This window comes from Embiotoca jacksoni, unplaced genomic scaffold, assembly GCF_022577435.1.
Source record: "Embiotoca jacksoni isolate LCO1_2020_lvr unplaced genomic scaffold, fEmbJac1.0.p SCAF_6, whole genome shotgun sequence".
NCBI lineage: Eukaryota > Metazoa > Chordata > Actinopteri > Embiotocidae > Embiotoca > Embiotoca jacksoni.
This window is the reverse complement of record NW_027185414.1, coordinates 2,871,022-2,898,812: the sequence shown is the minus strand read 5'-3', so window position 1 is coordinate 2,898,812 and position 27,791 is coordinate 2,871,022. Positions and strand designations below refer to the sequence as shown.

The 27,791-nt window shown below is 41.0% G+C and overlaps 1 protein-coding gene across 4 annotated transcripts in view; it reads left to right on the top strand.

The window, feature by feature from the left end:
* The window catches only part of phkb (phosphorylase kinase, beta), a 118,479-nt gene that overhangs the window by 25,251 nt on the left and 65,437 nt on the right, over window positions 1–27,791 (top strand). For 3 of the 4 annotated variants that reach the window (XM_069173444.1, XM_069173445.1, XM_069173446.1), the window contains 8 exons: window positions 2,866–2,973; window positions 3,900–3,980; window positions 7,836–7,951; window positions 12,952–13,015; window positions 16,077–16,172; window positions 18,264–18,461; window positions 24,958–25,015; window positions 27,462–27,539. In XM_069173444.1, coding sequence (XP_069029545.1) covers window positions 2,866–2,973; window positions 3,900–3,980; window positions 7,836–7,951; window positions 12,952–13,015; window positions 16,077–16,172; window positions 18,264–18,461; window positions 24,958–25,015; window positions 27,462–27,539 — 799 coding nt within the window. Of the gene's footprint in view, window positions 1–2,865; window positions 2,974–3,893; window positions 3,981–7,835; window positions 7,952–12,951; window positions 13,016–16,076; window positions 16,173–18,263; window positions 18,462–24,957; window positions 25,016–27,461; window positions 27,540–27,791 lie in introns of those variants that run through there. The other variant, XM_069173447.1, reaches the window with a different exon arrangement.

Here is a 27,791-nt window from a genome sequence, read left to right as displayed (position 1 = left end):
ATTCGCTAACTTCAAGTTACGCATAATAGAATCTCCAATAACCAGAGTTGGTTTCTCAGCGGGTGTGTCGCTGAGTGGGGACAATTGGTTGGAAACGTGAAGGGGTCGGTGGTGAACCGTGGACTCGCCCTGTGTTCCCGGCTGTTCGGGTGCTGCGGGGGACCGGCTAAGGAAGTCTGGGCTACTTTGCTCTTTCACTTACATCTCAGACTCAAAACCCCGGGACTCACAGTTTCTCTAATTAATTATTTTACATTAACTATGCATCAGATAACGTAAAAAGTGTCGCTTGTATCGACTAACCTCCAGAAGATTGTCACCTGAGTCCCTCAGCTTTACCACACAAACCGTTTTTCTTTTCTTTTTTCAGTTTTACAGACTGCAACATTTACTGTTCAGTTTCATTTTCACTTCCCTCAGACTGCTAATTATGTCCAGTCGCTGCTGGAAATCTGAATAAGCCACTAATATGTGAAGGTTTTGTTTACAGTGTGTCGCACAGCCCCGAAGAGATACAAAAATAGAAAATGATTTCAGATTTAAGTATAAAAGTGGGTGTTGTTATTTTATTCTCGACTACCTGCTGCCTGTATTTTACTGAGCTCACTGTATGCTGTTTGTATCTCTTTACCATGAGATTTTTAAGAAAATTAAATGTATCTCCAATGATAAATGTCAAAGAAATGCCTGGTAATTCATATGCTAGAGATTTGCGTGTGGCTAACGAAGTGAAATGAATGCATGAGGACGACCAGACCACCAGGCGTTGAAGTGTTTTGCTAATGTGAAGCCCGTGTTGGTGCATTGCAGCACTCGAAACAATGAGCAAGATCTGGGGCCCTGTCGGGAATATCCCGAGAGTCGAGCCACTTGACACTGTAGCTCAGCTGGAGCGGGAATCAGGGAGACCTCCACACAGAAATAGGTTTTACAGAAACATAAACAGCAGCAGCTATTGTTAGCAGCTGACGGAGGTAGCTCTCTTATGCTCAGCACACACACACACACACACACACACACACACACACACACACACACACTAGACACTGTGGGATGGCAGGAAGTGGAGCAGATTGAGTAAAAGTGGGACAAAGGATCTCCACTATGACCTGACTATGTGGGTAAAGAGAGAGGAAAAAAAGGTGGGCGGATGTCAACATGCTAAACAAAGGAATAAAAAGAAAAATCTTAGCGAAAAAGACACACAGAGATAGGGGGAGAACAAAAAGTAAATAATAGAAACTCCAGGAAAAAGAGGGGAAGGTGGGCTGTCGAAAGAAAAATGAAGACGGCAAGGGGGGACTTGATGATGGAGAGAGCAGCAAGAGGCGGAGAAAAGAGAAACAAACGAGGTAAAAATGGGACAAAGGGCCAATTATTTATAACTGCACGACAGGGCTGGCGGCCCAGCTGTGATTTGGTGTGTATTTGAGTCAATGCAGCAAACACTCACTCACTCACACACACACACACACACACACACACACACACACACACACACACACACACACACACACACACACACACACACACACACACACACACACACACACACACACACACACACACACACACTCACTCACAAAACCACTGAAAACAAAACACGACTAACATGTTGTAGAGTGTTTGTTGTAAACCATTTCACAGTTTAGTTGCCCTAAATCTGACCCTTATCTGCCTCAGAGCTGACTGTTATATTAAACACTATATCTACTTGGGTTATTGCTCATAGGGCAGACATGTTGACTGTTCATCTTGTTTTATCTGAGAAATGACAAATTATTTGCTGTATGTGTCACCAGAACGGTTATGGGTTCTTGCAGTTCTGTGTTCAGTGTTGAACATGACCTTAACTTGACACCGCGTAAGTGGAGCTGGAGAACTGTATTTGTGTGGTTGTGACATGCAAATTTACAGCTAAAATGTGTGCATCGAAAGTAGTTGAAATGAAACTGCTGAGAGAAATTGAAGAGTCGGTTTAGTTGCAAGCACTAGAAGAAGGGGAGATTGCAGTTGAAACAGAAATCCTGCAAGGAATGTAAGCGGCAGAGGAAATCTAAGCACAGTAAGTAATTGAAGTGCTGAAATGAATTAAAGAGGCAGTGGAGTTGCAAACACTAAAATAAGTTTAGAGGTTGCAGTTGAAACAGAAAAGCTGGAAGAAATATAAATGGGAGACTAAATCTAAGTGCCAAAAGCAGTTGAAATACTACTGAAGTAAAATAACCAAATTAAGTTGAAGTATTAGTTGAAACAAAAGTGTTAAAAGGACTTTAAGTGTCAAATTAAATGTTTAAGTAAAAGAACTAAAAGAAATTGAAGGGTCAGCTGATGTCCAGGTACTGAAAGAAGTTGAAGTGGCAGTTGAAACAGAACGGCTGAAAGAAAGTTAAAGAGGCAGATTAAATGTAAGCACTGAAATTAACTTAACTATTGGATAAAGTGAAAGAGCTAAAAGAAATTGAAGGGTTAGTTAAAGTGACATCACCTAAATAAAGTTGAAGTGGCAGTTGAAACAGAATAACTAAAATAAATTAAAGTGGCAGATAAAGTGTAGATTGAATTGAAAAGTCTAATGAGATTTAAGAATTAGAGATGTAAAAAAGTAAGGGAAAAGGTAGCCTCAGTAACTAAAACACTACAAACAATGAAGCATGATGGAGATTAAGAGTTCTTTGCTGACTATTTACTGAATACACAAATTACCCAGTTATGTGTTTTTGAATTTGTTCAATGCTGCTGTTGTGGTATACTGTACCCTTGCAGAGGAAATGAATGCCTCTCGCTTTGTCTTTGTCTGCTCCCTCTTTACCCTCGACCTCTCCCTTTCATCCTCCTCTCTGTCTCTGTGGATCTCTCTACCAGGTGGAGCAGTTTAAACAGGATCCCAGCCCCTCCAAGTGTCTGCACTCAGTGTTCGACGTAGACACCGGTGACGAGGTGTACTCGTACGGCGACTACCACCACCTGCAGGTCAGTCAGCAAGCAGAAAAGTGGAGAACTGAGGCAACCAGCAAATGAAGAATAACATTAGATTATACATATGCACATACATATTCGATCTATTTGTGAGTGCTTTGGATAGAAGTGCATTACCAGCTATCCATCTCAATGAAGTGTCGAAATGGAACGATGTCAAAGGTTAAAGGATTGTTACGGCTAAAGAGGCAGGTTTTATTGCCTGTTGTAAAGAGTGTAGAGTGAAATATCTTCACATAACCCTGGTATTATAACACTGGTCACATATTTTATGTAACAGCAATGCAAATTGGCTGTGGTCAGAGAAGAAACTCCCAAGAGAAGCTAAGCTTGCTGAAGATGAATGAACAGCAGGATCAATAAATTAGCCAATCATTCTCTCTGTGACAGGTTTTGTTTGTATTGAGAGAAGAAAAATGCCCATTTAAATGTCTCATTTCTTCAGCCCTCTGACTGCTATTCATGTAGGGCTGGAAAAATTACTTTCCCTGAGAGGTGGATGTGCATTAGATTGGCACTAAAACGGCTTATTCTTCTTTCAATGGTATTGACAGAGGTCAATTTAGTGTGTAGCATTTGGATGGAGACTGCGTTTCAAGTGAAGGGAGGCCGATACATCACAAGAGGTAGACATAGAAAATCAAAATCAAATAGTAAGGTTAGTTGCCTGTGACAAAGACACACTAAAACATCATCAATGCTGTATAGATATACTGTATATTCATTTATTCCTCCAACACCTTCGCTGTTATTGATGATAGCAGTCTAAAGCCTGATAGCTAATATAAAGCTCATGTCTCTACACAAAGCAGGAAATCAAAGACAGCTGTATTAGCAGATTTGGAAACATCACAGTGTATAAATGTGATATTTTAAATGGTATTTCACCCACACTCTCCTTCCTTCTGTCACCGCTGCAGATCGATGCTGTTTCTCTGTTTCTGCTGTACCTGGTGGAGATGATTTGCTCTGGTCTGCAGATCATTTACAACACTGATGAGGTAAACAAGACACTGTCGTGGCTGCTAAAATCATCCATTTTACACACAAGCGATTTACATCCTGTCCTGGTTGTTGGTCTGATATTTTCTGACCAGTATACAATACAGTAAACAGTATTAATCTTTGGCACCAGAAGGTTAGACATGAAACAGGAAAGCCATTTGTCATGCTGATTATTGTTTCCTGTTTAACATAATGCGTCACTCTTACTGTAATGATTATAAAACTGTATATATTGCAAAATGAATACATTCAAAGATGTTTTACATCAGTAAAAACCAGTTATGTAAAATAACCACTGACATCATTTTGACCACTTTTTTGTCGCTCAATGTGTTTTCAGCTTTGCTCGTTGCATTCTTCTGGCAATGCTAATGTCAACTTTTGAACTTTAGTTGCATTATAATTATTAGCAGAGGTAACAGGTGCCGTCTTGGAGAGCTTCGAACACGGATGGAGTTTTTTCTGCATGCACACACAGGGAGTTATTATATTGAAATGTATCATAGTGAAACTATTTATTCAAAAATAAATAGTGGGACCTAACAAGATAAATTAACTTTAAAATGATGTAATGCTGCCCTCTAAAGATCCTACCCGTGACAATAAAGTAAGACTAAACGGTCTCTAAAGCAAGTTAGATGAACCCTACACACAGTATATCCTACAGGCAGTACAAATGCCCGATCAGGGAACAGTCGCTCACTTTTATTGCTGGGCTCAAATTTATATTTTTGCTGAGCCGCTCAATTGACTTTCAGCGGGGAAACGTTTAGATGATTTCATTGTGGGAAGCTTAAACGTTCTCCCGGGAATCGAATCGGTAACGTTTTATTTGGCAGCGCACCAAAGCCCCGCGTTACTGAAAAGCTGCTTTGAACTGGTTACTTCTGGGTTTGATGTATCTGTCCGGCGTCTTTTTTTCTTTTTTCTTTCTGTCTTCTTTATGTTTGGCTCTTAATAAAACAACAAGGCAACTTGGCTGTTAAGTTTACACACTGCACTGTTTATTGTGTGGCCTCCAGGAGCAGTGGGAAAGTCATTAATTCTGTTAGTTTTTTACAGCCCGCTCAGTCACAGCTTTACTTACCGCCACAGACAGAGCAGGAAAATTTGTGCCCCTGGTAAAGGAATCCATTTGTTTACTAAATTGGGCTTATCTTAAGAAAATAAGGACATGGTAAAACATTATACCACTAACCAATTAGTTTGCACAGTCCTCACTTTGTTTACAGACCCCACCAGCCCCCCACCTCCTCACACATACACAGTCACATCGCCCACCCCGCCTAACAGCCTTTCATTTCTCTCTATTTCTCACTCCTGAAAAAACAAATTGAAAATATAACTTTTTCATGAGGGCAGCCCTGTTTGTGTAGCAGCCCTAATTTGCATGGTTAAACAGCACTTATTAGGTTGTATAATTCAAACTGAAGCAGCCCGCACCCCCACCCTGCTGTACTAACAAACATCAGATCCACTGAGCATGAGGATTTCTGATTGGAGTTCTCACCGAACGCTGTTTGAAATGGGTTTCATTCAGACTAATCACATTATCACGGTATTTATTAGTTTGTTGTTCGCTGTCACTGCCTGTGAAGTCCATTGGTGTTCACTTGACTGAGCCTGGGAGCTGCATTGCAGTATTCCTCCCCCCCCACCCCCCTCCCCCTCTTCTTGAAGTACTACTGCTGCGTGTCCTTTGAGAAGATGCCCTATCGACCTCCTTCCAGATGCCATTTTCAGTTTCATGCAGCATGAAATGGAGCGACTCATTAGCTTGTGTGGATCTCAGTCTCCACAATATACAGGTGTATTTTCTCGCAGCGCATGGGGTAAAAGCAAGAAGCACATGCCTTTTGCAAACTGCCTCCCAAAAAACTCCAGGGAGGGTTGTCTAACAGTGGGGAGACAAAGAGACTCTTTTGGCTGGTGGGCAGTAACATTCATTAAGATACCATTAAGATACTAAAATGTTTCCCTTGTTAATCATTCTTCTCGTAAAAAAACAAATAAGAGTCCCGGCAAACACCTTTCTCTCCTTCCTATCCTCATCTGCGTCGCTCCCTCCTTCCCTGCCCTCATTCACCGACTGGCCTATTTAAGTCCTACACAGGTTCTATCTGCTTCTCCCCATCTTTCTCTTCCACTCGCCCGTCTCTCTCGTTTTCTCTCCCCCGCTTTGTCATTTTAGATTAAATCTCCCATCACTCAAGCACACACACACGCACTGCTACTTTCAGGTCGTTTTAATGATTCAGGGCCTCTAAGTCATCACACATTTTATGTCTCTCCCTCTTAGTTTTTTCTCGATGTGGCTATTGATTTCGACATGTCTTCCTGAAGGTCTTTACATGCCGGGGGCGGGACGAACAAACAACACGAAAGAGCCAAATACTCGCCTGTGAATGTTTTGCATCAAAAATCTTCAAACGCAGTTGTTCAGAAAAGGTTTTAATACATTGGCGTCTGAAAAAATGATGGATTCAACATCTTTGTTTAGTGGTGAAGAGGTCCTGCTTCTCCTCACACGACTAGAGAAGAGACTGCTTACCACCAACTCTACCTCTAGAAGTAAACTACATAAACTCCTCACTGCCCTGACATCCTTGTTGTTGGATGATGCTGTTCCATACTTATTCCCTTTGTCATATAACACCAGGCGGCTGGAGACAAATAAACAACATGCCATCAGGAGTAATGATGGGATGTCTGTTCCATTTCCACAGTGTGATTGGTTAATGCCTTTTACTGGCAGTGCAAAAGCTGAGAAAAAAAAAAAACCTCCTTCGGCCTAAGGTTCACGTTCTGTATTAAAGTACTCGTGACAAAAACCAGAGTTCCAAATTATGTGTTGTTGTGCAAATACATCACACAAAATCTCAATCTGTGTACAAGCAGACCTGTCTCCTCTGCAGAGAAGTGTCATTTTCTTTATACTTGGCTAATCCGCTGTTAGAAAAGCAAACTGCCACGGTGTAAGCACACATGGCTTTTAAAAGAGAATTAGAGATGACACGCTGATTGGTTTATTTCATGTTACACCCAAAACACACCAAGTACGCTACCTCCTCTTTGAACCGTGCACCTCACTTTACACTCAGACCATCTGCCGTTAAACTAGCAAGAGTGGATTTAGACAGAATCTAAATGCACTTGCACCATTCTCTTTAGACCGTTATAATAAAGCCCAGTTTATTTTGGCAAACCCGATACATGCCAGATGATCGATTTGAGAAACACACTAAACTCTGCTCATTAAAACTTTGAGATTATGAGGTTATAAACTCCAAAACATTGCAGATGAGTTTTTGAAGTCTATGATGAAAGAGTGATAGAATGATAACTGAAGTTTTGCTCCAGTATAAACAGGTGTTGTGACACTGTATGTGTCCATTCAGTGTCTCCACTGTAATGAGTTGCTGATCAGGCAGTGAATCTCTGGCTTCACGTGCTGCTTCACTTTACTACTTGCAGTAATTACAGCTTGTCTGCAGCTGCAGGTTCAGTTTCACCTTGAGCGCAGATGAGAAATCAGCTTTCTTGTTCACTTTACTAACCTTTATAATGAGATAGAGTTTCACACTTCACCCCAGATCAATATCAAAGGTCATTCATTATTATACTGTAATACATATGTGCGTGTGCGTGCATGCAGAGCTGCAGCTTAAACTATGGACTGTGACTGTTTTCTGTGTCGAAACATGTTTCCCACCTGCAGCCCTGGCTCGGTGCGTGCACGGTTGAGTGTATCTGGATGTGTTACAATAGTGCGTGCGTGCAGGTATCTTGTGTTGCATTCATTCCTAGTGTCCCATGCCTTCCCGTGTTTGATGTTTGTTTTGTGTGTGCAGGTCTCCTTCATCCAGAACCTGGTGTTCTGTGTCGAGAGAGCCTACAGGGTGCCCGACTACGGCATGTGGGAGCGAGGCAGCAAATACAATAACGGCAGCACCGAGCTGCATTCCAGGTCAGTGGGAAGATAAAGACCACATAAAAGATGTGCAAAAATAAATGTTCACGTGAGGGGTCAAATGTTATAAGTACTTGATACAAAGTGAAGCAGTCAAGTGCTGATTTTCAGCTTCTTTAAAAGAAGACTGCAGATTTTCAACCTTATTTCCTGATGTTGGCCAGAAAGGTGACGTATCTATAACATCCACAACACTCTATAAATGCTCTGTGTTACTGCTGCCACAGCAACAGTTTACCCTCCTCAAGTGTATACCGATGTCAGTAGAGTGAGGATAAGAACAGAGCAGTGGACTACTGAATGTCTGTGTCAGGGCACTGATGTAATAATATACTACAGACGGAAAGTGGTGGAATGAATGAAAGACACAAAAGTGAAGGTTGGAATAGAAGCAGGAAGACAAAGGGGAACTTACAGAGGATATGAGAGAGAGCAAGAGATCATAGCATTGTTGTCTTCTGACCTAAAAGCTCTCATGAGTGATGACATATCCGTCCCTTCCTCTCTTGTTTGCCACGTCTGAGTATTTCCAGCAGGCTTGTTTTACAGGATCTAAAACAAAGCTGGACAGTGGACGTACACGCAGGCACAAAACAGTCATGTTTTCTTAAGTTGTTATTGACCTCAGACAAGTACATTTACTGGACCATAACAAAGATCTACCATTAATATTTTTATTGTTCAATAATACTCAACAGTATCAGCAGAAAGTAAATCTGCTTTGAAGTAAAGGTCATTTTAATTTTGAATATTTGCCTTTAAAAAAGTATTGGATAACTTACTTGTTAATGCTAAACAAACTTTATTAAGCTTTTGTTTGGTCTTCCAACTGTTGGCTGCCTCCAAATCATTTTTATTATATCATGCTTTCTTTATACACGAGGGGCAAGCAGAAAGTTCTATCACTGTTCTTGTTGTGCTATAATGGAGTGCAGCGCAGCACAGAGCAATGAAAAGCTGTGACTTCTGTAACTAAGTATTCCATGTTATACCTCAGCGTCACATGTTTTTCTGACCACTTTAACACTTCTGATTTCACGGAGGCCCTGAAACATGAGCAGGGAGCGCACATTAAGTTGTGGGTCCAATTTTCGGGGAACAGAAAGAAGTAGGGGTGCTGGGGAGCGACAATTGTCTTGTTGTGGGTGCGTTGTCATATTGGAGAATAGTTTCACTTATTGACATTTAAATATTTAAATATGCATAAAATGCATCAAAGTTTAAACTCTTTTTGACACATTATCACCTTAAAGAGTTAATATGGCAAATACATCAGACACAGACCAGCATTCGCATGCATTTAGGATCCGATTTGCATCCACTTGATGAATATACGACCAATATTCACTCACTTTGTACAACTTTTCTGGTCCCCTGACAACTGCTGACAGAAATATCTGGCTCTTTAGTTGCTAAATTCTTTGCTACATTCACCAGCTAGTTGACAACGTTGTCCGTTGCTGTTTGAAACTGGGCAGGCAGTGAACATTGGTTTAGAAAACCTTTTGCACAGCTGCTTGTTGTACTTTTAAGTTGTGCAAATAAGAGAGGTGGGGGGGGGGGAAATCAAATCTGTGTGCTGGAAAATCAAACAATGAGCTAAAATTCTCCACGGGAGGAGAGAAGCTGCAAAATCAGGATCGACGTTGAAGTCGATTCATTGATCATGTAAAAATTAGGATTATAAATTATATATTTGTTTAATTAGATACTTTTCTGGATTTATATACAGACCCTTCCAAAAAAACCTTTGCATTTACAGAGGTAATCATTTTGTTTACTATTTACATCCCTGCAAACCATGACATCATATTTCTTTGGACCTCCTGCTTCTGTCCTCACTAAAGGTTCATAAAGAGCTGTCATGTGGGCGTCTTTATCCTCTTGCAATTACAAAACACTCTGAAACCAAAGGTCCTATTAACTTTTAAAGATTTAAAATGTTAAGTGATCAGGCTGAGGCAAAACTGTTTTACCATTAACTTTTTTTGCTTCAGGATATGATGTCATTTTTATGTTTTTTAAGATTAATATAGTCACAAAGTTTCTAACATCCTAATTCATATCAATATTAGCCTGTCAAATTGGAACGCTGCCTCTCATCTTTCTTCTTGCCCCTCCAGACAAACAGAGCAGCATCATGTGGGAGAAATAAAAACAGCATCTTTGCCACAACTAGCAGCAGAAATGACTGGAAATAGGTTTCATTAAAAAAAAAGAGGTGTATTTAGGGTCAGTGTGTGAGTTTTAAACATATTTGCTGATAGAAATGTTAAATCAGCTCAACTTGGGAACAACATAACCTCCATCAGCAGGCAAATACAAATATAATGGATCAACAGTCTGAATGGTTAACTTGTATGAGGGTAAGGATTTTGAGACACATGCTCACACTCCAGTGCGGTGAGTTTTTGTTAACTGATTTATCATCCAAGGTCGGACTGGCCTCCATCCTCTCCCTCAGTGTCATGATAAAGATCCTCAATTTCTGCCATTGCTTATCTCTGGGAAGCATGTTTTTTTTTTCCTCCAACAATCCAAGACTATTGGCAGCAGCTTGCCAAGATATCCTCAAGAAACGATAACAAATTCAATGTAGTGAAGAGCCACTGTGTCCTGCGCCTCTTGTATTTCCTCCCCTTGTGGCCATGTTTTGGATTTCCACAATTAGTGAGCGAGCTTAAACATGTAGTTGCGTAATACCAATTAACATGCTGTATGCAAATAGTGAAGTGTGGCAGCGACTGATTCCGAGTGCTTCCATGTAAACAAGATCTGTGCAAATGATCAAATTGGGAAGTCATTTCTGCTCCCAGAGTGCCAGTGGGCAGAGAAAGGCTCAGTGGAAATGAACAGGAAAGGATGTGTTCATTTTGGCAGAGCGTTCATTTGCCCATATCAAATCAAATGATTCATTTTATTTGCTTCTGCCTCATGTTTGTCATCACACCCAGTCAAACGGATAGATTGGAGCTGTTTTATTTCAAGTAGCATGTCTAATCTCATAAGCATCAGGATTTCTTGAAATATCTCAAGTTTGAATGAGTTCGATGACATTTTTTACGACAACTATCAAAACAGGGATGTTGCCACATGTTCATTTTACAGCAGCACAAATTAAAATCATCAGAGTGTGAATCTACTGCCATATACTGTGTTGTTATTATGAATGTTACCATTACTGCTTCATTTACAGTTCCTCATCTATCTATTGACTGTGAATGTCATTTAATTACAGGCCATAATTTTAGTCACAGCATGTCCTGCATTAGAAAATCTCTACATTGTCTTGTAGAGGAAGCATGTATCACTATCCAGTTTAATTCACATATTAAGGGTGCATCCAATAACCGTCTAGTCCCCTCAATATTATGGCGTATTTTAGCTTCTTACAGCAGATTGTTTTGGTTTTATGGCCTAAAAGTTCGAATTGACTAAATTATTTTCATTGGAAAAGAGCTGATGTACCCACTGTAGCTATCCAGCATAAAACAGCTAAATAAGTTAGTTAATGGCTGCTGACAATAGTGACACATTTGGCAAATAAAACGATTTCATTTTAAAGAAGCTAAAAGGAGAGTAAATATTAGACATTCATCAGGTTGCTGGACAACCCGCTATAATGTCAAAGTCTTCCCTTATATGACATTTTCAAACCATATTTTGGAAACAACATGGATACTCACTCATAAAAACACCCTCATAGCTCCATAGTCAACAACTGTGGGATTAGAAAGTTGTTAAAAGGAGAGAGCTATGAGAGCTTGAGCACAACTAGTGTATGTTTAACTGTACAGCAGGTTTAGCTGCTGTGATGAAGAATAGAGAAAATGAACTGAGTTGGGATCGAGCTGCAGATCTGCTACCAGTGACACAGAAGCACCGGCAAACAGAAGTAAGACAATACCGCAGCATACTTAGCTTATAGGCTGTTTACTTTATATCATTTTGAATTTATACATTTTGCAGCTATACATTTTCAAACAGGAAAGGGAACCCTGTCTTTGTATTTATTTTGATCACACTGTTGTTATAGAAGGAAAACTTAGCAAGCCTCCTCTCTTTAAATACTTTAAAATACTGAGATATATACGTATTGTAACCAGCCTAGAAATACTGAGATATGAGTTGTGCTCCATGTTGCCCAGCCCTGACAGTCAGGGAATACTGTTGTTGTACAGTTTATAGTGTGAGCTCATGGAATAACAGTCTACAGCAACATTTTCATCATGTGAATCTCCCAACTGTCAGCTGAGACTGTTGCATCATGGTTCTGCTTCGGTCCTGATTCCTGGTATCACTTGTTTAACCTCCTTTTCTTCAACATTAGATTTCATCTGTGTGCATCAGTGAGCTGCTGACAGCCCTGCTGACCATTGCTATCCTTTTTGTGTGTGTGTGTGTGTGTGTGTGTGTGTGTGTGTGTGTTTAGAGAACTAGTTTCAGCAGAGCTCTTTTACATGCTGAATTAGTCCGCCATCCTCTGTATTTTAAGCATCGATTCAGGCTTCACTAATGGTATTGAATGCATTTTGATATGTCAGCATATCTACCGCCAGTCCTCGCCAAGTAAACCCCACCCCCTTTTGCTTTTCTGGGGAAATCTTGGCGGGTGAGAAAGGGAAACAAAATGACAGTGAAATTGATTCACATTAAGTCTGCATTGCAATCACTGCAACCAGCCACTGTGAAATTCAGTATACGTTTTTTTTCTTAAGAGATCCATTATCTACAGTAGACCACTATCTCAGGAGCCTTTAGCTTTATTGAATCCTAACAGATAACCATTTAAGATTCAAATATGATTCTGAATGCTTTTCTTTTTTCTGACAACTGAAAGACACTTCTGTTTTTTTTTTTTATCGCTGCCTCCATCACAGCACCACATTTGTTGTCACGCTTTTAAAGATATCCTTTACCCCATTGTGCATCAGTGTCAGTGATATCTGCTTTCTTTTTTTGTTCGTTTCATGTAATATCCTTCTTATCTTTCGCAGCTCCGTGGGCCTCGCTAAAGCTGCTCTGGAGGCCATCAATGGATTCAACCTGTTTGGTAACCAGGTATTTGATGAATTCACCCCGCTACTTTGCACATTTCCTTCCTCACACAGATCCCAAGACACTGGCGTATTTGTCTGGTGTCTAATCGCGTCACGTGACTCCAGATTGCATTATAGATAGACGGCCTAGTTTCTAATCTAAATCGGCAGCGGCCCATTACAGCTCCGTACATCAGCGAGATATGTTTGATGTGTGCACGGCCCGGCCTGAATTTAAGGAACATTATTGAACATCATGAGCGTAATTAGTGGCGCAGTCATCGATGCAAGTTGACGCTTGACCATCAGGAGATTGGTTCAGTATGTTTGTGTTTATCTCAGCCAATCATGCCTGTAACACACGTCTGTTACTTCCCGAGAGCCAATCAGTAGTACAAAGCACCTGTGCTAATTAACTCTCTGCCAGGCACCGTTCCCTGGACCACTCCCCCAATCAGTCCCTCCTACAGCTGACCCACAACCACACCCCGCCACCACAGTGCCTCCGCATACTTTGATCGATGAACACAGTTGATTCCGGTTCCGAATCTCCCGTGCTGCTTTTTTGCTTCCAATAAGCTTCTGTTTTTGTTTTTTTTTTGCTTCTGTGTAGGAGAGGAAAACAGGCACATGTATTACACCTGCTAATGGATTGGAAAATGAACCCCCACTTAGCAGGCATCCTCTCTTATTCTCTTCTTTTCTCCACTTGTGTATTAGTCAGCAGCGGCATCTCCGTCCATTTAATACCTCTCAACTTGTTTATCTTATCATATGTGGCTGTTACTGTGAAGTTGTGTTTTTCTCCTGAACACCTGTAAAATGATAAGTTTAACTGGGCTTTAAAATTGATTTTTGTCACTGAGCTCAGCTTGTTGAGAGAATCAATTTAAAGAGGTGGCTGCTTTATGGTCCATGCTGTGTGTGGCTCCTGTAGGTGTGAGTGTGCGTCTCTCATCCGGTCTCTTGTCCCCTCGGTGAGAATGGAAGTGATACAAGCCTTCCAGTTGCTTATTAATGATCTCTATCAATCTTGATTTCCCAGCTGACTCTCATCCCTGCAACACCAAACGTAGCTCTCGCCCGACGCCTTAAACCGGAACATTTAGTGCATTCTGCACTCCACTATCGCACTTTTCCACCGGCTGCAGACTCCTGTGGGTGTGTATCACATTTAGCCTTTGTGCTAGATGAATGGACACCCAGCCTTCAATTTCGGGAAGTTTAGATTTTTTTCCCCATGATCCCACCCTCCCGAGTCACGCAGCGGATGCAAAGATAGTACTTTCTCGGTGTGACAAATTGAACTGGGCAGGTAAAAATTAATCTCTGCGGGAGGACGCTTCTTCAGCTTTAAACCCAGTCATTAAACTCAAAGAGCTGTGTACACACGGCTGGACAATCAAGTCCTATCAGGTTCCACGTTCTATCTCGGGACTGTCACCTAATTCACTCGCAGTCAAGAGCAGAGCAGACTCTCCTAATTCAATCCAGCATTTTTTTTTCTCTTTCAATATAATTCACGCATATCATTGCACAGAAGGCAGTGACAAGTTGATGTACAGTATAATGTATCATTACAGGGTATATTATAATCTAGATTCTGTCAACCTTCATTAGCAACCCATAATAATACCAGTGACATTGATGGTTTTCTGGCATAGATTATGGTGGCCTATCATTGGTGTACTGTCACTTTCCTTTAATAGAGGGATGTGGACTATCTCCTGAGAGTGGGTGGAAGTGGTAGCTGTGTGGAGGAGTAGAGGCAGAGAAGACAAAAGATATTTAAAACTATAACCGATTCATTTTATATTGCCATTTGATTGCATACAAAGACGATCAAAGACTGCAGGTCAGAGTCGTCTCATATTTTTGTATTCACTTCACATTGCTCTCTTGGACACAATGACTGATGCAACACAAAATAAGGAATACTCAGTCGTTTTGTATAAAATAAAGTGAGTGATTGTTTGAGAAAAAAATACAAGAACAGGATTAACTGTTCGAAAAAGCTGTTTTTGTTATTTTTTGTTTCACCTATTGATTTTCAAAGATTCAGCTCCAAACATGTTTTATCCAAAATACTCAATTTTGAAAAATGATTTGTCTGATATGTTTTTCCACTCAAAACCTTTAGCTATCTAATCCTTAAAATCCCTCATCTTTCTGCCTTTTTTTTTTTTTTTCGACCACTCTGTTACTATAACAGCGGAGACGGTTTCCCTGAGAGGGCCATTTCACTGACATACTACACAGCTGCCGACATTGGTGGCCAGAAATCCACTACACTATGCAAATTGCTAAAGGAAAGCACGCTGATTTGACTAAAAGCTCTGGCCAGACCTGTTTTTGAAGGGGGAAAAAAATAGACTCTGGCAATATTCATACATAATGCATCTGACTTACATTAGAAACTGCTTAGCAGGTTACGGGATTGTCTCAGTTGGTTTTATGTAAGCACTGCTGATGGATGAAGTGGGCTGGACCGGCTCTAGAAGCAGAAAAAGGTTTGATCGCTTCCCTTACGAAGTGAAAAGCATAAACTACCCCCTCCCACACCCCCACCCCAACCCTCCACCCCATGCCACCCCACCTACTCCCCTCTCCCATCCTAGAGGTGTTTGAGTGCTCTCGATGGACAAACTGCATTTTGGCGGTCGTAGAGGTTAATTTTTGTACAGAGACTTTTGAAGTGATAGGAGGACTATCAAACTGCTGTTGTTCAAACACTCCCACGCTGTACTTCAAAAACATGTGCCAGCCAAATATAACAGGCAGGTTTTACAGTGGACGAGTGTGTTTTGATGTGCGGAGGTGTGAGGGGTGATGCTGGAGGCCTTAAAGTCAAGTCGTTTTCAGCGTTTTTATCTTTTGTTTTTCTGATAAATGATGAAGGACGTGTTTTGCATCTTTGTGGGCACGCACATACATAACAAGAGACTATATGTTGCTGCTGTACCTTTTAAAGTCTAAATAGTTTAGCTGTAACAGGGATGCTGTGTGTGTGTGTGTGTGTGTGTGTGTGTGTGTGTGTGTGTGTGTGTGTGTGTGTGTGTGTGTGTGTGTGTCTTGCGCTGCAGGGCTGCTCATGGTCTGTGATATTTGTGGATCTGGACGCCCACAACAGGAACAGACAAACGCTCTGCTCCCTGCTGCCCCGAGAGTCTCGCTCCCACGTGAGTCCATCCATCTACCTACTGTATATACCGTCTAAAAAAACTTTAAATTAAAGTTTTTTTCTTGGTCATACTTGTGGCAATGACTGGGAGAGATTTTGCACAAAGCTGCGACACAAATAAAAAGAAACAACATGTTTAATGGAAGAACTGTTAAAGAGTGTGTGTGGGAGGGAGGGAGGGACTGAGTCAGTCCCTATCAGTGTGTGTGCTCATGCATACGTCCGTATGGGACTGACCACTCAAGAACTATTGCCATGAAATTTGTTCAGACATTTATAATCAGAGACAGAAAATGGCAGGGTCTGCACCATCGACTTTATATAAAAGTGGACGCAGCTTCTGCGTCTGAAAAATGATGGAGATCCGGAAGTGTCCTAAGCTGCGATACCACAGAGTACCACTAGAGGTTGGCTCCAAAAAGCCTCCGGCTCCATAGACTCCCATTCAACTAGTCTCATCAAATTCTAAATCAAGAACATTTCTCCACAAGTTATTTTTAATTTAGTTTTTTTTTCTAGCTAAAGTCGCTCCATCTATTAGTTTTATGTCGGCCCATCTGAAAATAACCCCATTATTAATTTGAAAATAAGCTTCAAAAAGTTGTAACTGTTTGATTGACAGGCCTGTAGTGGAGTCAGGTTACGGCTATTGGTGCACCCCCTCACTTTTTTTTGTGACTCAAAAAAGCACCTGTGTGCATAATCTCTACGAAATAAGAGCCTGTCACACATGTCGAAAACATAAACGGTTAATTTCACACGTCAAACAAACCACACACTCACATGAATATGTCAGTGGATATCAATGTAACAGTGTGTTTCCCTCATGGTGCAATCATTCCACTGCCTGTACCTGTACTCTTGACGGCTCTGTGCTGACAAGAAATAGCAAAAGTGAGAGGTTGCTGCAGAGCTGGAGAGAAGAGAGCAGGAGCAAAAAGCAAAATCTCCTCTCGAGCACTTGCAGACACTTTAAATGATCACATCTCTCCCTCTTTGTGTGCTGAATGTGTCTGGCAGAATAGCCGCCATCAGTTTTTGAGGGAAACGGGTGTAATTAGACGATCAGAGCGGCATTATAGCCATATGAGATCGACATTGAGGAGCTGTAAGGAAGGAGTGCAGTGAGGAGTGAGAGACCAGTGTAGTGCAGGATTGTGTAAAAATATCCAAAATATAAATATAATATCAGTACCTCTTGTGATATGTCAAAAGATCCAAATTCAATATTCAATTCTAGACACATTCAGTGCAATGGTTCTGCACGCTGATATCCCATTTCAGCTGCAGCTGCCGACAATGTTAGCATGTAGATTGGAGGTTTAGCAAGAAGCCAAAGACTAAAAATGAATTGGACTTGACAGAGATGCACCTGGCTCCTCTGTGAACTGCAGAGATCTGTGCAAATTAACAAAGAATACACTTCAAAGCAGAACAGCAGCATCAAACAGTCGACCACATCTTGAACATAGCAGTCCATATCATAAGACATGTCGCTGCAGTTATTAGGGACTTATGTGCCTGGGCAGCAGAGCCTCGGCAGAATATAGAAGCTCTGCTTTCTATTTATTAATTTTAAATATTCATAGCTGTTTGGAGTGGAGCTGAGACCTAATAGCTTGTGTTTCCATTGCTTAATAGAGTAAACCAAACAAAAATGAGATTATTAGATGCCCAGTCATAGTAGGTTGCCAAGCCTGATAACATATTCATCCCTAATGATTGCTCAAATTGAAATTCAGTCTGTGTTTCATTTTAAATAAGGCTGCTGTGCTGTGCTGTTTATAATCAGATGATGTTATTCCTAAACAGCTAAAAGACACCTACAGCTGTATGTAGATTAGAGTTATGCTACATGACAGTAAAATGTGTAATCAGCAACTGTGGTTAGGATTTCATTCCAATTTAGTAATTAGATTATAATTCTAACCACAATATTATGAGTTTGATGAATGTAAGTATAATCACTATCATATAAATGTGTCAAATAAAGAGCTTTGCTTGTCATGAATTCATTCACTGTAAAAACAAAAAATAATAATTGCCGAGGCCTGTCATTTGTTTAAATATCATCTTTTCTCCGTGGCAGAACACAGATGCCGCCTTGCTTCCAACCATCAGCTATCCTGCCTTTGCGGTGGATGATGACGCCCTCTACAGTCAGACACTGGACAAGATTGTCCGCAAGCTACGGGGCAAATATGGCTTCAAACGTTTTCTCCGTGACGGCTACCGCACCGCAAACGAAGACAAGAATCGCCGCTACTACAAACCTGCAGAGATGAAGGTGGGTGCTGGTTGAACACCTGAAAGCATATTATCTGGTTTTGTCTTTTTTTCTGTCATTTAAGACCTGAATGAAATCATTAATAATGGATGAAATGTGGCTTCCAGGTTTTAGATATATAGTTGAATCTCATCACCAGACCAGTTGAAGTAAATATCACATTTATCAATAATAGATAGATAGATAGATAGATAGATAGATAGATAGATAGATAGATAGATAGATAGATAGATAGATAGATAGATAGATAGATAGATAGATAGGTACTTTATTAATCCCACAAGGGGACATTTTTTTGCTACAGCAAGAAATAAAAATAACAGTAAAACATATTAAATATGAAAATGCACAATATATGCAATAAAATATAATAATATTAAACTAACTAAACAATAGTGCAAAGATTTAGCAGCAAACATACAATCAACAGTATTATCGTTTGATGATGGATTTAACCAGAGGTGAGTTATTGTACAGTCTTATTGCGGTTGGCAGGAATGATCTCCTGTATCAGGAATGATCTCCTGTATCTGTCCTTGTGACAGCGGAGCTGGAGGAATCTTTTGGAGAACGTGCTCTGCTGTCCCTGCAGCAGGTGGAGAGGGTGGTCAGGATTATCCAATATGGATAATAGTTTGTTCAGCGTCCTCCTCTCCACCACCTTTTCCAGGCTGTCCAGTTTGCAGCCAATGATGGAGTCGGCCTTCTTAACCAGTTTGTTAAGTCTGTTGGTGTCTCCGGCTCCAATGCTGCTCCCCCAGCAGACCCCAGCGAAGTACAGTTCACTGGCCACAACAGATGGTAGAACATCTCCAACATCTCGCTGCACACATTGAAGGATCAAAGTTTCCTCAAGAAAAAGAGTCGACTCATCCCCTTCTTGTAGACAGCGTTGATGTTGGTCTTCCAGTTCAGTCTGTTGTCAATGGACACACCCAGGTACTTGTACTCCTCAACCATGTCCACCTCCTCTCCCAGAACTCTCAGCGGTTGTGGAGCCGTCGCCTTCCTCCTGAAGTCGACCATCATCTCTCTGGTCTTGGCTACGTTCAGAAGGAGGTGATTTCTTCCCGCCCACTCCACAAAGTCCTCCACTACGGCCCTGTACTCGTCCTCTCGTCCATCCCTTATGCACCCGACCACTGCAGAGTCATCAGAGAACTTCTGCAGATGGCAGGACTCTGAGTTGTACTGGAAGTCAGTTGTGTATAAGGTGAACAGGAAGGGGGACAGAACAGTTCCCTGAGGAGCTCCAATACCACTGACCACCGTATCAGACAGCACACTGCCCAGACGGACAAACTGTGGTCTGCCTGTCAGGTAGTCAGTGATCCAGGAGACGGTGGATGTGTCCACCCCCACCACCTGCAGCTTCTCCCTCAGCAGCAGTGGTTGGATGGTGTTAAATGCACTGGAGAAATCAAAGAAAGTGATTCTCAGAGTCACCGGTGCCTGAAACAGAGTATATAGATAAAAAAACAAAAAAACAATAGAGGATCCAGAATAGGTCCCTGAGGAACACCATTAGAGACAAAAAAGAATTGGTTCCTCGTACCACTAAAGACAATGACTAATTAAAGAAGTATGAACGATAACATTTCAGAAATGCATCTCAAGCTTTGCAGAATGATGATAAAAATATTGTGGTCCACTGTGACAAATCTAAACATCAGAGACAAATAAACAAGGAAAAGATTGTCTGGACAGCAAAGCAGCAACAAGCTGTCACACTTACAACAGGTATGAGACAGGCTAGCAGTTGCATCCACAGTGAAATCCACAAGGTTTAAAAATAAACCTAGTGTTTATTCCAAGTAACCACGTTAAACCTGAGGAACTCGTCAGCAATCCATAAACTGTGAAAAAGTTCAACTTCAAAGTGGTCGACTTTTGAAATGTATAATCCTGCAAAGGTATTATCCTTTTATGATAATACGAAGAGATCTTCTTGTGACTTAGCCTCTCGCATTTTAACTTTTTTTAATCCCAAAGGTATTTCACCCCAAATCTTGGTGTGTGTGTGTGTGTGTGTGTGTGTGTGTGTGTGTGTGTGTGTGTGTGTGTGTGTGTGTGTGTGTGTGTGTGTGTGAGTGTGTGAGTGTGCGAGGGAGGGACTGAGTCAGTCCCTATCAGTGTGGGTGCTCATGCATACGTCCGTATGGGACTGACCACTCATTCATTGTGACTCCCTCTGTGATCTTGGCCAAGTGACAGTGCATTCAGTTCAGAATCAGCTCAGTGAGCATACCACGAGTGAATCACAGGCCGGACTCTTAATGCGGAACAAATCATTGCATTAGCTGTAGAGCTAACCTCCCAGAATTAATGAGTTCAGAGAAGCAGATGGAAAAAATATCAGAGATCTGAAAACATAAAGTCGGACGCAAGTGGAGTTTTTCTTCCATCTGGAACACTGAACCATCATGTCAAGAGGTCTTATCCGTTCTTCTGACTGTTGGAGAGCGACATGTATACATGGCAGTCATGTGATCTAATGACTCACATGACTGCCAGGTGATACCACTGATTATAGAGATGTGAATCTGACGACACTCTATAAAAGAGGTTCCTGAAGTCATCAATTCAAGTAGCAAAGGGATTATTTTCTTTTGCTCGTGACATAAATCAAACATGCCAAATAATGAAAAAAAAGGCGTGCTGATGTGTCTCAGAGGGCACTCGTCGGGCACCAACTCTGAACCACTTTGAAATTAGCTTTATTTAATCCCACAGCTAATAGGATACAATGACTTTATGGCTGAGACTTATCAAACGGTATTTAATGCCTGGGCTCCTTCAGGCTCCATCCGGCTGTCAGTTGTACCAGCAGGCAGACAGATTTATTGTGAAAGACATTGACGCCAGCTCCCTTCCATCTATGAGTGCTAACGTATTCGCTACTACATCAGCAAATATCGCAAGTTAAAAGAATCCAGTTATATAAGTGAACACGGTGCCAAATGGTTATTTATTATAGCATGCAGTAAATATTATTTCAAGATTACCATTATCCTGTAATAAATATTGAAACCAGCTGCTGTTTTTTTTATATTGGAAAAGAAGCCAGTTTTAGAGGTGTAACAAATTGATAGCATAAAAAAAAGTAATGCGTAAAATGTTCCTTGCTGAGTGATAAGAGAGTCATGAAATGCTGCAGGAGTGTCTGACACAGTGTGAGCTCTGTGTGGAGAAACTGAAGTCGCAGGTAGACCAGGTCTCCTCGGAGAAGAAGACATTGACTGAAGCTGTTGTTGGTGTTTAAGAGAGAATTCGCAGCAGGGCAGACGTCTTTGCTCCCTGTCTGTTTACCATTGACAGCGAGCAGCGGCATCCTGTGTGATAGACAGTTTTACCAATCAGTCGAGCTGCTCAAGCACAAAACACCAGGGATCCCTGCCTGTTTACAGCCTCAACGGGCCAAGAAGCACAGGCCTCGCTGGGTGACTGCGTCGGTGTCTCCCTTTTCTCTCTCTCTCTCTCTCTCTCTCTCTCTCTCTCCCCCTGCCACTAAATACAACCCATTCTCTGCTTCTGTATCTCTTTATGCACTCTCCTGTCTTTCATCTTCCTCTCCCTCGTCCCTCTCTCACCACCTGATAGCTACAACTGCTTTCATCTTTGCTGAAACACACAGTTTGAGACCAGCTGCATTATGACAGGGTGCCTTCATTAACCATTTCAGGAGGCACATTCATGCAGATGGCAGTATCTGCTCAGTGACAGTGAAAGCAGCTTCTCTCTGTGCGTGCATGCGCGTGTGCGTGTGTGTGTGTGTGTGTGTGTGTGCCAGCTCTGCAGGCATTTGTTATTGCATCAGGATGTAATCTCTGCTATCGTCAATCAGTGTGGAGATTATTGAAATAGATGAGGTCCAAAGATATCCAGGACTAATTTATAGATAGACGGACAAAAATCTACACACATACACACACACACACACACACACACACACACACACACACACACACACACACACACATTTTGTATGAATGGATTTTACAGAGCCTAATAAAAATTTGCAGCTTGTTTGACTTTGAATTTGCTGATTATTGTGGAGGCTCAGTATTTTTACGCTGATCCTCTTTCCATGAGCGTAAACATGATGGGATTGAATTACTGGAAAGAATACCTCTTGATTCACTTGACCATCTTTTCTAACTGTGACTGGTCACCAAACAGCTTAAGGTGTGTGTGTGTGTGTGTGTGTGTGTGTGTGTGTGTGTGTGTGTGTGTGTGTGTGTGTGTGTGTGTGAGACGGTACACACACGTGGAGTGCGATCTATAATAGGATTTCTGGTTGAGTGCTTTTCAGAGAATAATCCAGCCAGTGATGTTGTCAGTTCAAGTGTTTGTTCTGGAAAAATTCTCTCCATCCGCTGCCACATGCCGCCTTTGATTTCTTAGCATTCAGCTGACAGTGAGTCAATCAGTCAGTCAGTCAATTGCCTGTAAAGTGTTTCTGAAGGAAAGCTTTAATTAGATTAAAAAACGGAATAAATTGAATGCAGATGGTTCCATACAAGGAGCGAGATTTATTTAGTATTAATATGATGCAAATCATATGCCATGGCCTTCCTAGTCAACAGCTCTCACCCCAAATGAACACCCACGGGTGATATTTGCATTTGATTTGTCAAAACACTAAGTGAGGGAACATCTTTTGGAGAAATAGTGTTCATCCCACCAGTCTGGATCCACAGAGCAGGAGATTCTCTGCCAAGGAGCTTTGAAGCTGTTTAGGAGGCTGACAGAAGCTGAACATGTCACTAAGGCTGCTTTCAACTGTTTGGTTTGATTAAAACCACCTGGGTCCTTCTGTTACAGCCGGAGTGAAAGCTGTCAATCAAACGTTGTTGCTGACTAAACAAGTGATCCAAAACTATACAATCTGTGGTGTTTGTGGCCTAAAAGGAGACCAGTCACAACATGTTGATTGTACATCTGTGATTTAACGTAAATTCAAAAGCTAAGTTGATAATGCCCTACAGATATTTACTTTTTGTCCTATTTCTACTTGTTTGTTACTGTGTACAATAAACACGCTTCATTTGTAGTCTTAACACATAATAGTCATAATTTGTAATTTTTTTGGTTTACTTTTTACCACACCAGAGAAGAAAAATAAAACAAAGTGCAGCACAGCTGGCAGCCCCCATACTTAGATTTCCCAAATGGGTTTGTCGAACAGTGACCAAGATTGACGTCACCCATTGGCTTTTGGATGGCCGTTGTGAGGCCACGAGTGCAACATTGCCCGTCATCATCTTGCTAGTTTGGAGCGGTTTGGAGCAAGAAGTGACCATATTTGGACGATCTGCAGAGGAGCAAGCAGTGGATCTGACTCGATCTGATTGGAAACCCGAAGACATTACGTACTGCCCACTGATAGCGAAAAACTGATTGTACCAGTCAATCAAACAGACATGCCACCGAAAACCATGAAGGCTTTTTTAAGGCTTATTTTCTAATTAACGGCAGGATTACTTTCAGATGGACTGCCAGAAAACTAATAAAAGGAGTGACTTTAGCAGCTGACACTATTGTCACTTGGGGGGGAAAATGTATTAGCTTTGTATTTCATGAGAAGTTGAAGCCTTTTTGGCACTTCTGCATTGGCCCCATTCTTCAGACCTGGAAACTACATCCATTTTATATGCAGTCTATAGTTCAAATATGATGACCGATGTATGTTGAATGACATCATCAAAGCTGTCCAATCGATGAGCTACCTGTCAGATTTTATGTGACTTCATGGTTAATGCTGTAGGTTACAGGAACATACTCAGCTTGACAATCTAATGTTTTTCCATTTGTAATAATCCTGTATAAAGATGAACTGGACCAGGACTAAAAGGCAACAATGTCGTCATTGTTTTCTTGGTCTGGACCAAATTAAATAAAGTGTAAATATGTTGTTATACTTATACTGTATATACGTAAACGACTACTTTTTTGTACTTTGCCAAAGCAGAAGTAAAAGTTCTTCATGGTTTTTCTAGAGTTAGTGTAGTTCAGTAATTCAGGAGTCTGCATTTGTCAATTTAATTAAAACAGTTTCTACTTATTCTGCGTCCACATCTCATAAACAGGAAACAGATGTTTTGTTTACCTAGAAGAATTGTCGACTCCCAGCCAAACAGTCACCTACCAGCTCAGAATATCCCAATGCTCCAACTTTCCTCTCCGTATGCTTCATGTATTATTTGTCTCTGTTTCATTAACTTTCTGACATTTCAGACCTTCAAATCTCCTTCTCAAAACAAACAGCACAAGTTTGAATTATTTTCAAAAAATGACCTTGTGAGGGAGAATTATTATTCCCCTTTTCTGTCAGTGTTTATTCACAATGTCACGTCATCTATATCCTTTCTCTGTACCATACTGTTCCATATTCAGTGCTACTAAAGTTCAACCATCCGCTGCTTTAAAGTCCCTGTGCCTCTCCTCTGTGTGAAATGGAAAACCAATAATTCCTCCTCTCTCTTTCTTTCTCCAGCTTTTTGATGGGATCGAGTGCGAGTTTCCCATATTTTTTATCTACATGATGATTGACGGTAAGCCTTGTTCTCTCCACCACTGCTGTTATGATGCCTCGAGTGTCTTGTTGGCGAGATAGAAGACAGACTTGTAACATTTGACAGGAAATTACAATTTGGTGTTCCCCAGGTTTTAGAGGACTTAAAGACAGTTTAAAAAGATGTGATTTATGACTAGTTTCTCCAACAAATGTGAATTCAAGCATGATTTAACCACCTTCATGCTTGTTTGTACTATACTGACATTTTTAGGACTAATAAATATCCAGATTTAGGACCTCCTGTAACCATCTCAGATTTCACTTTCAACAGCTCGAAATGCATAAATGACTTTTAAACTGAAACAAACAGCTTAAACTAAGTCAGAAACAAGTAAACAGAATTTTAAGAACAAGCCTCGACAATAAAATGCTCTTAAACTATAACGTGTACCTACTAGCACTTATAGTACAGTGACAACACAACAAGAAGATTCAGTACAATGTAAACCTACTGAGCCCTGAACAACAAGATTTCCTATTGCAGGACGTTTTAACATGATGCTTTCGTTTACCTGCAGTAGCCTGTTTGGGATTACTTGGAGTTAAGTGGTCAGATTCCTGTTTGGTCTTGTAGGATTTTTCACTTGTGAAGCACACAAATGTGCTTGAACATTAAAAGCCACAACTCATTATACTTCATAGACAATAGATGACATGACTCGATATGTGAGAGGGTTGTTTGTCGAGGCGGCCCCTGATAGTTTCTCAGCTTTATGGAGCATGTTGGCATCTTTTAGCTCATTTTACTCTTTCTTACAGTTCTATTTGTTGTTATTGCCAATCTACCCTTTACTCAGAGTTATAATCTGAATTATCTGACTGTTTTTCTGATTTAATGCATAGTATACATAATGTTTTTTATAGTGGGTAACTTTAATATTCACATGGATTTTGTTGGAGGTTTCTTCCTGTTAAAAGGGAGTTTTTCCTTCTAAATGACACTCGTGGTTGAATTTGTTGGGTTCCTCTTTCTAATTACCTTGCGATAACCTTACTATGTAAACTGCCCTGAGATGACTTGATCTGCCGCTATATGAAGACTGAATTCAATTGATGATCATGGTTTTCCTGCCACACCAGGCAGCTTTTTTCAGCAAAAAAGTTTAGATAAATCCACCGTACACTGTCTACACCCAACTGCAGACATGTAAAGTTAGTATCTGATGAGCAATGTCAAGCCAAAGGAATAATCATAATCTTGTTCTGGATCTACTGGTTGTGTAAAAAGGTGGCTCAAACAAGTGGCCAACAAATCAGCTAATGTGGATTTAAGGTATCTTGTTGTTGTGTTAAAAGATGAATGAAAATACATTTAAAATGTATTTCTTTTCATATTACTTACCTGGTATAAAACATAAATCATAAAGTAATTAATGCAGAGTTAATACAGAAACTGTTGCAGTTTTATTCATATCTTACCATGTTTTAAAAAAAGTACTTAATTAAAATACATGCTCATATAGACACACACACATACACAGTCATGTTTCCATTGCTTCAGAGGACCTTGCATCGACTTAAATCGAATCCGGTCCTGGGCCTTTCTGTGCGGAGTTTGCATGTTCTCCCTGTGCTTGCGTGGGTTCTCTCCGGGTTCTCCGGCTTCCTCCCATCATCCAAAAACATGCACCTCAGGTCAGGTTACCTGGCGCCGCGCTAGTGGCAGCCTGCTGCAGCAGCTCCCCCCTGAGAGACCCCCTGCTGTAGTGATGAAATTTCCCCTCAGGGATTAATAAAGTGAATAAAATCATAAAATAAATAAATTAATTTCCTGGAGACTTAGACTCACCATAACCACTACTTAACCAACTCAAATCTTCCTTTGACTTACTCTAAAACTTTATGATTGAAGTTATGGAAACTTGCTGTTTGTCCCCAGTTGAGTCTCCTTAGCGTGACTGTGTAAATAGATGTATGTCCTCACAACACCCAAACTGATATGTGGGTATGGACACATTTTATTAAATCAGAATCAGATGTGAGTGAACAGGATGTGAGTGTTTCTGTGACTTCCTGTGCAGACTGAAGGCTGCTGGAAACTATTCAACATGACGGCAGCTTTTTGTCTCTGACCACTGCTGCTCCTGCCGGCTCTCGTCTGCTTCCGAGGCGAGGCCGTTCATCTCAAACAAGCCTAATGACCTGCTCTATTCACACATGGGCTCCGTCTCACATGACTCTGTACCACTGTAGGGAGCCGTCAGGGTAAAGACCGTTCATGTCGGGTCAGACATTTTCATTCTCCCATCTGGGTGATGTCTCGTTAAGTTCACGGTAGCAGCGCGTGAAAGCATCATGAAAGTAGGGGTTGGGGGTGGAGGGGACGGAGGGATGGGGAGGTTGCATATGTTTGCATGACATACATGACTTGTTGCTTCATCTTTGTATGTTTCTGTTTCTGTTACTGTGTGCGTGTGTTGTAGGGGTGTTCAGAGGAAATAAAGCTCAGGTCAAAGAGTACCAGGACCTTCTTGAACCCATCATCTTCCAGTCTTATGAGGGTGAGTAACCACATAAATACAAACATGTACACACACACATACCCAGTGACTGATTCATGAGAAAAATGGTCACCGCACACAAACACATATCATAACTTTATCTCATCTGGCATGTCAATATGATTCATTTTGGAGTTTTGATTCTGCCGCTGTTCTCTTTCCCTCTAGCAATGAAAACTCTCTCTTATTAAATCCTATCATACATATTCATAAAACACATACTGTGACCGAGGCTCACAAGGGCGTTACATT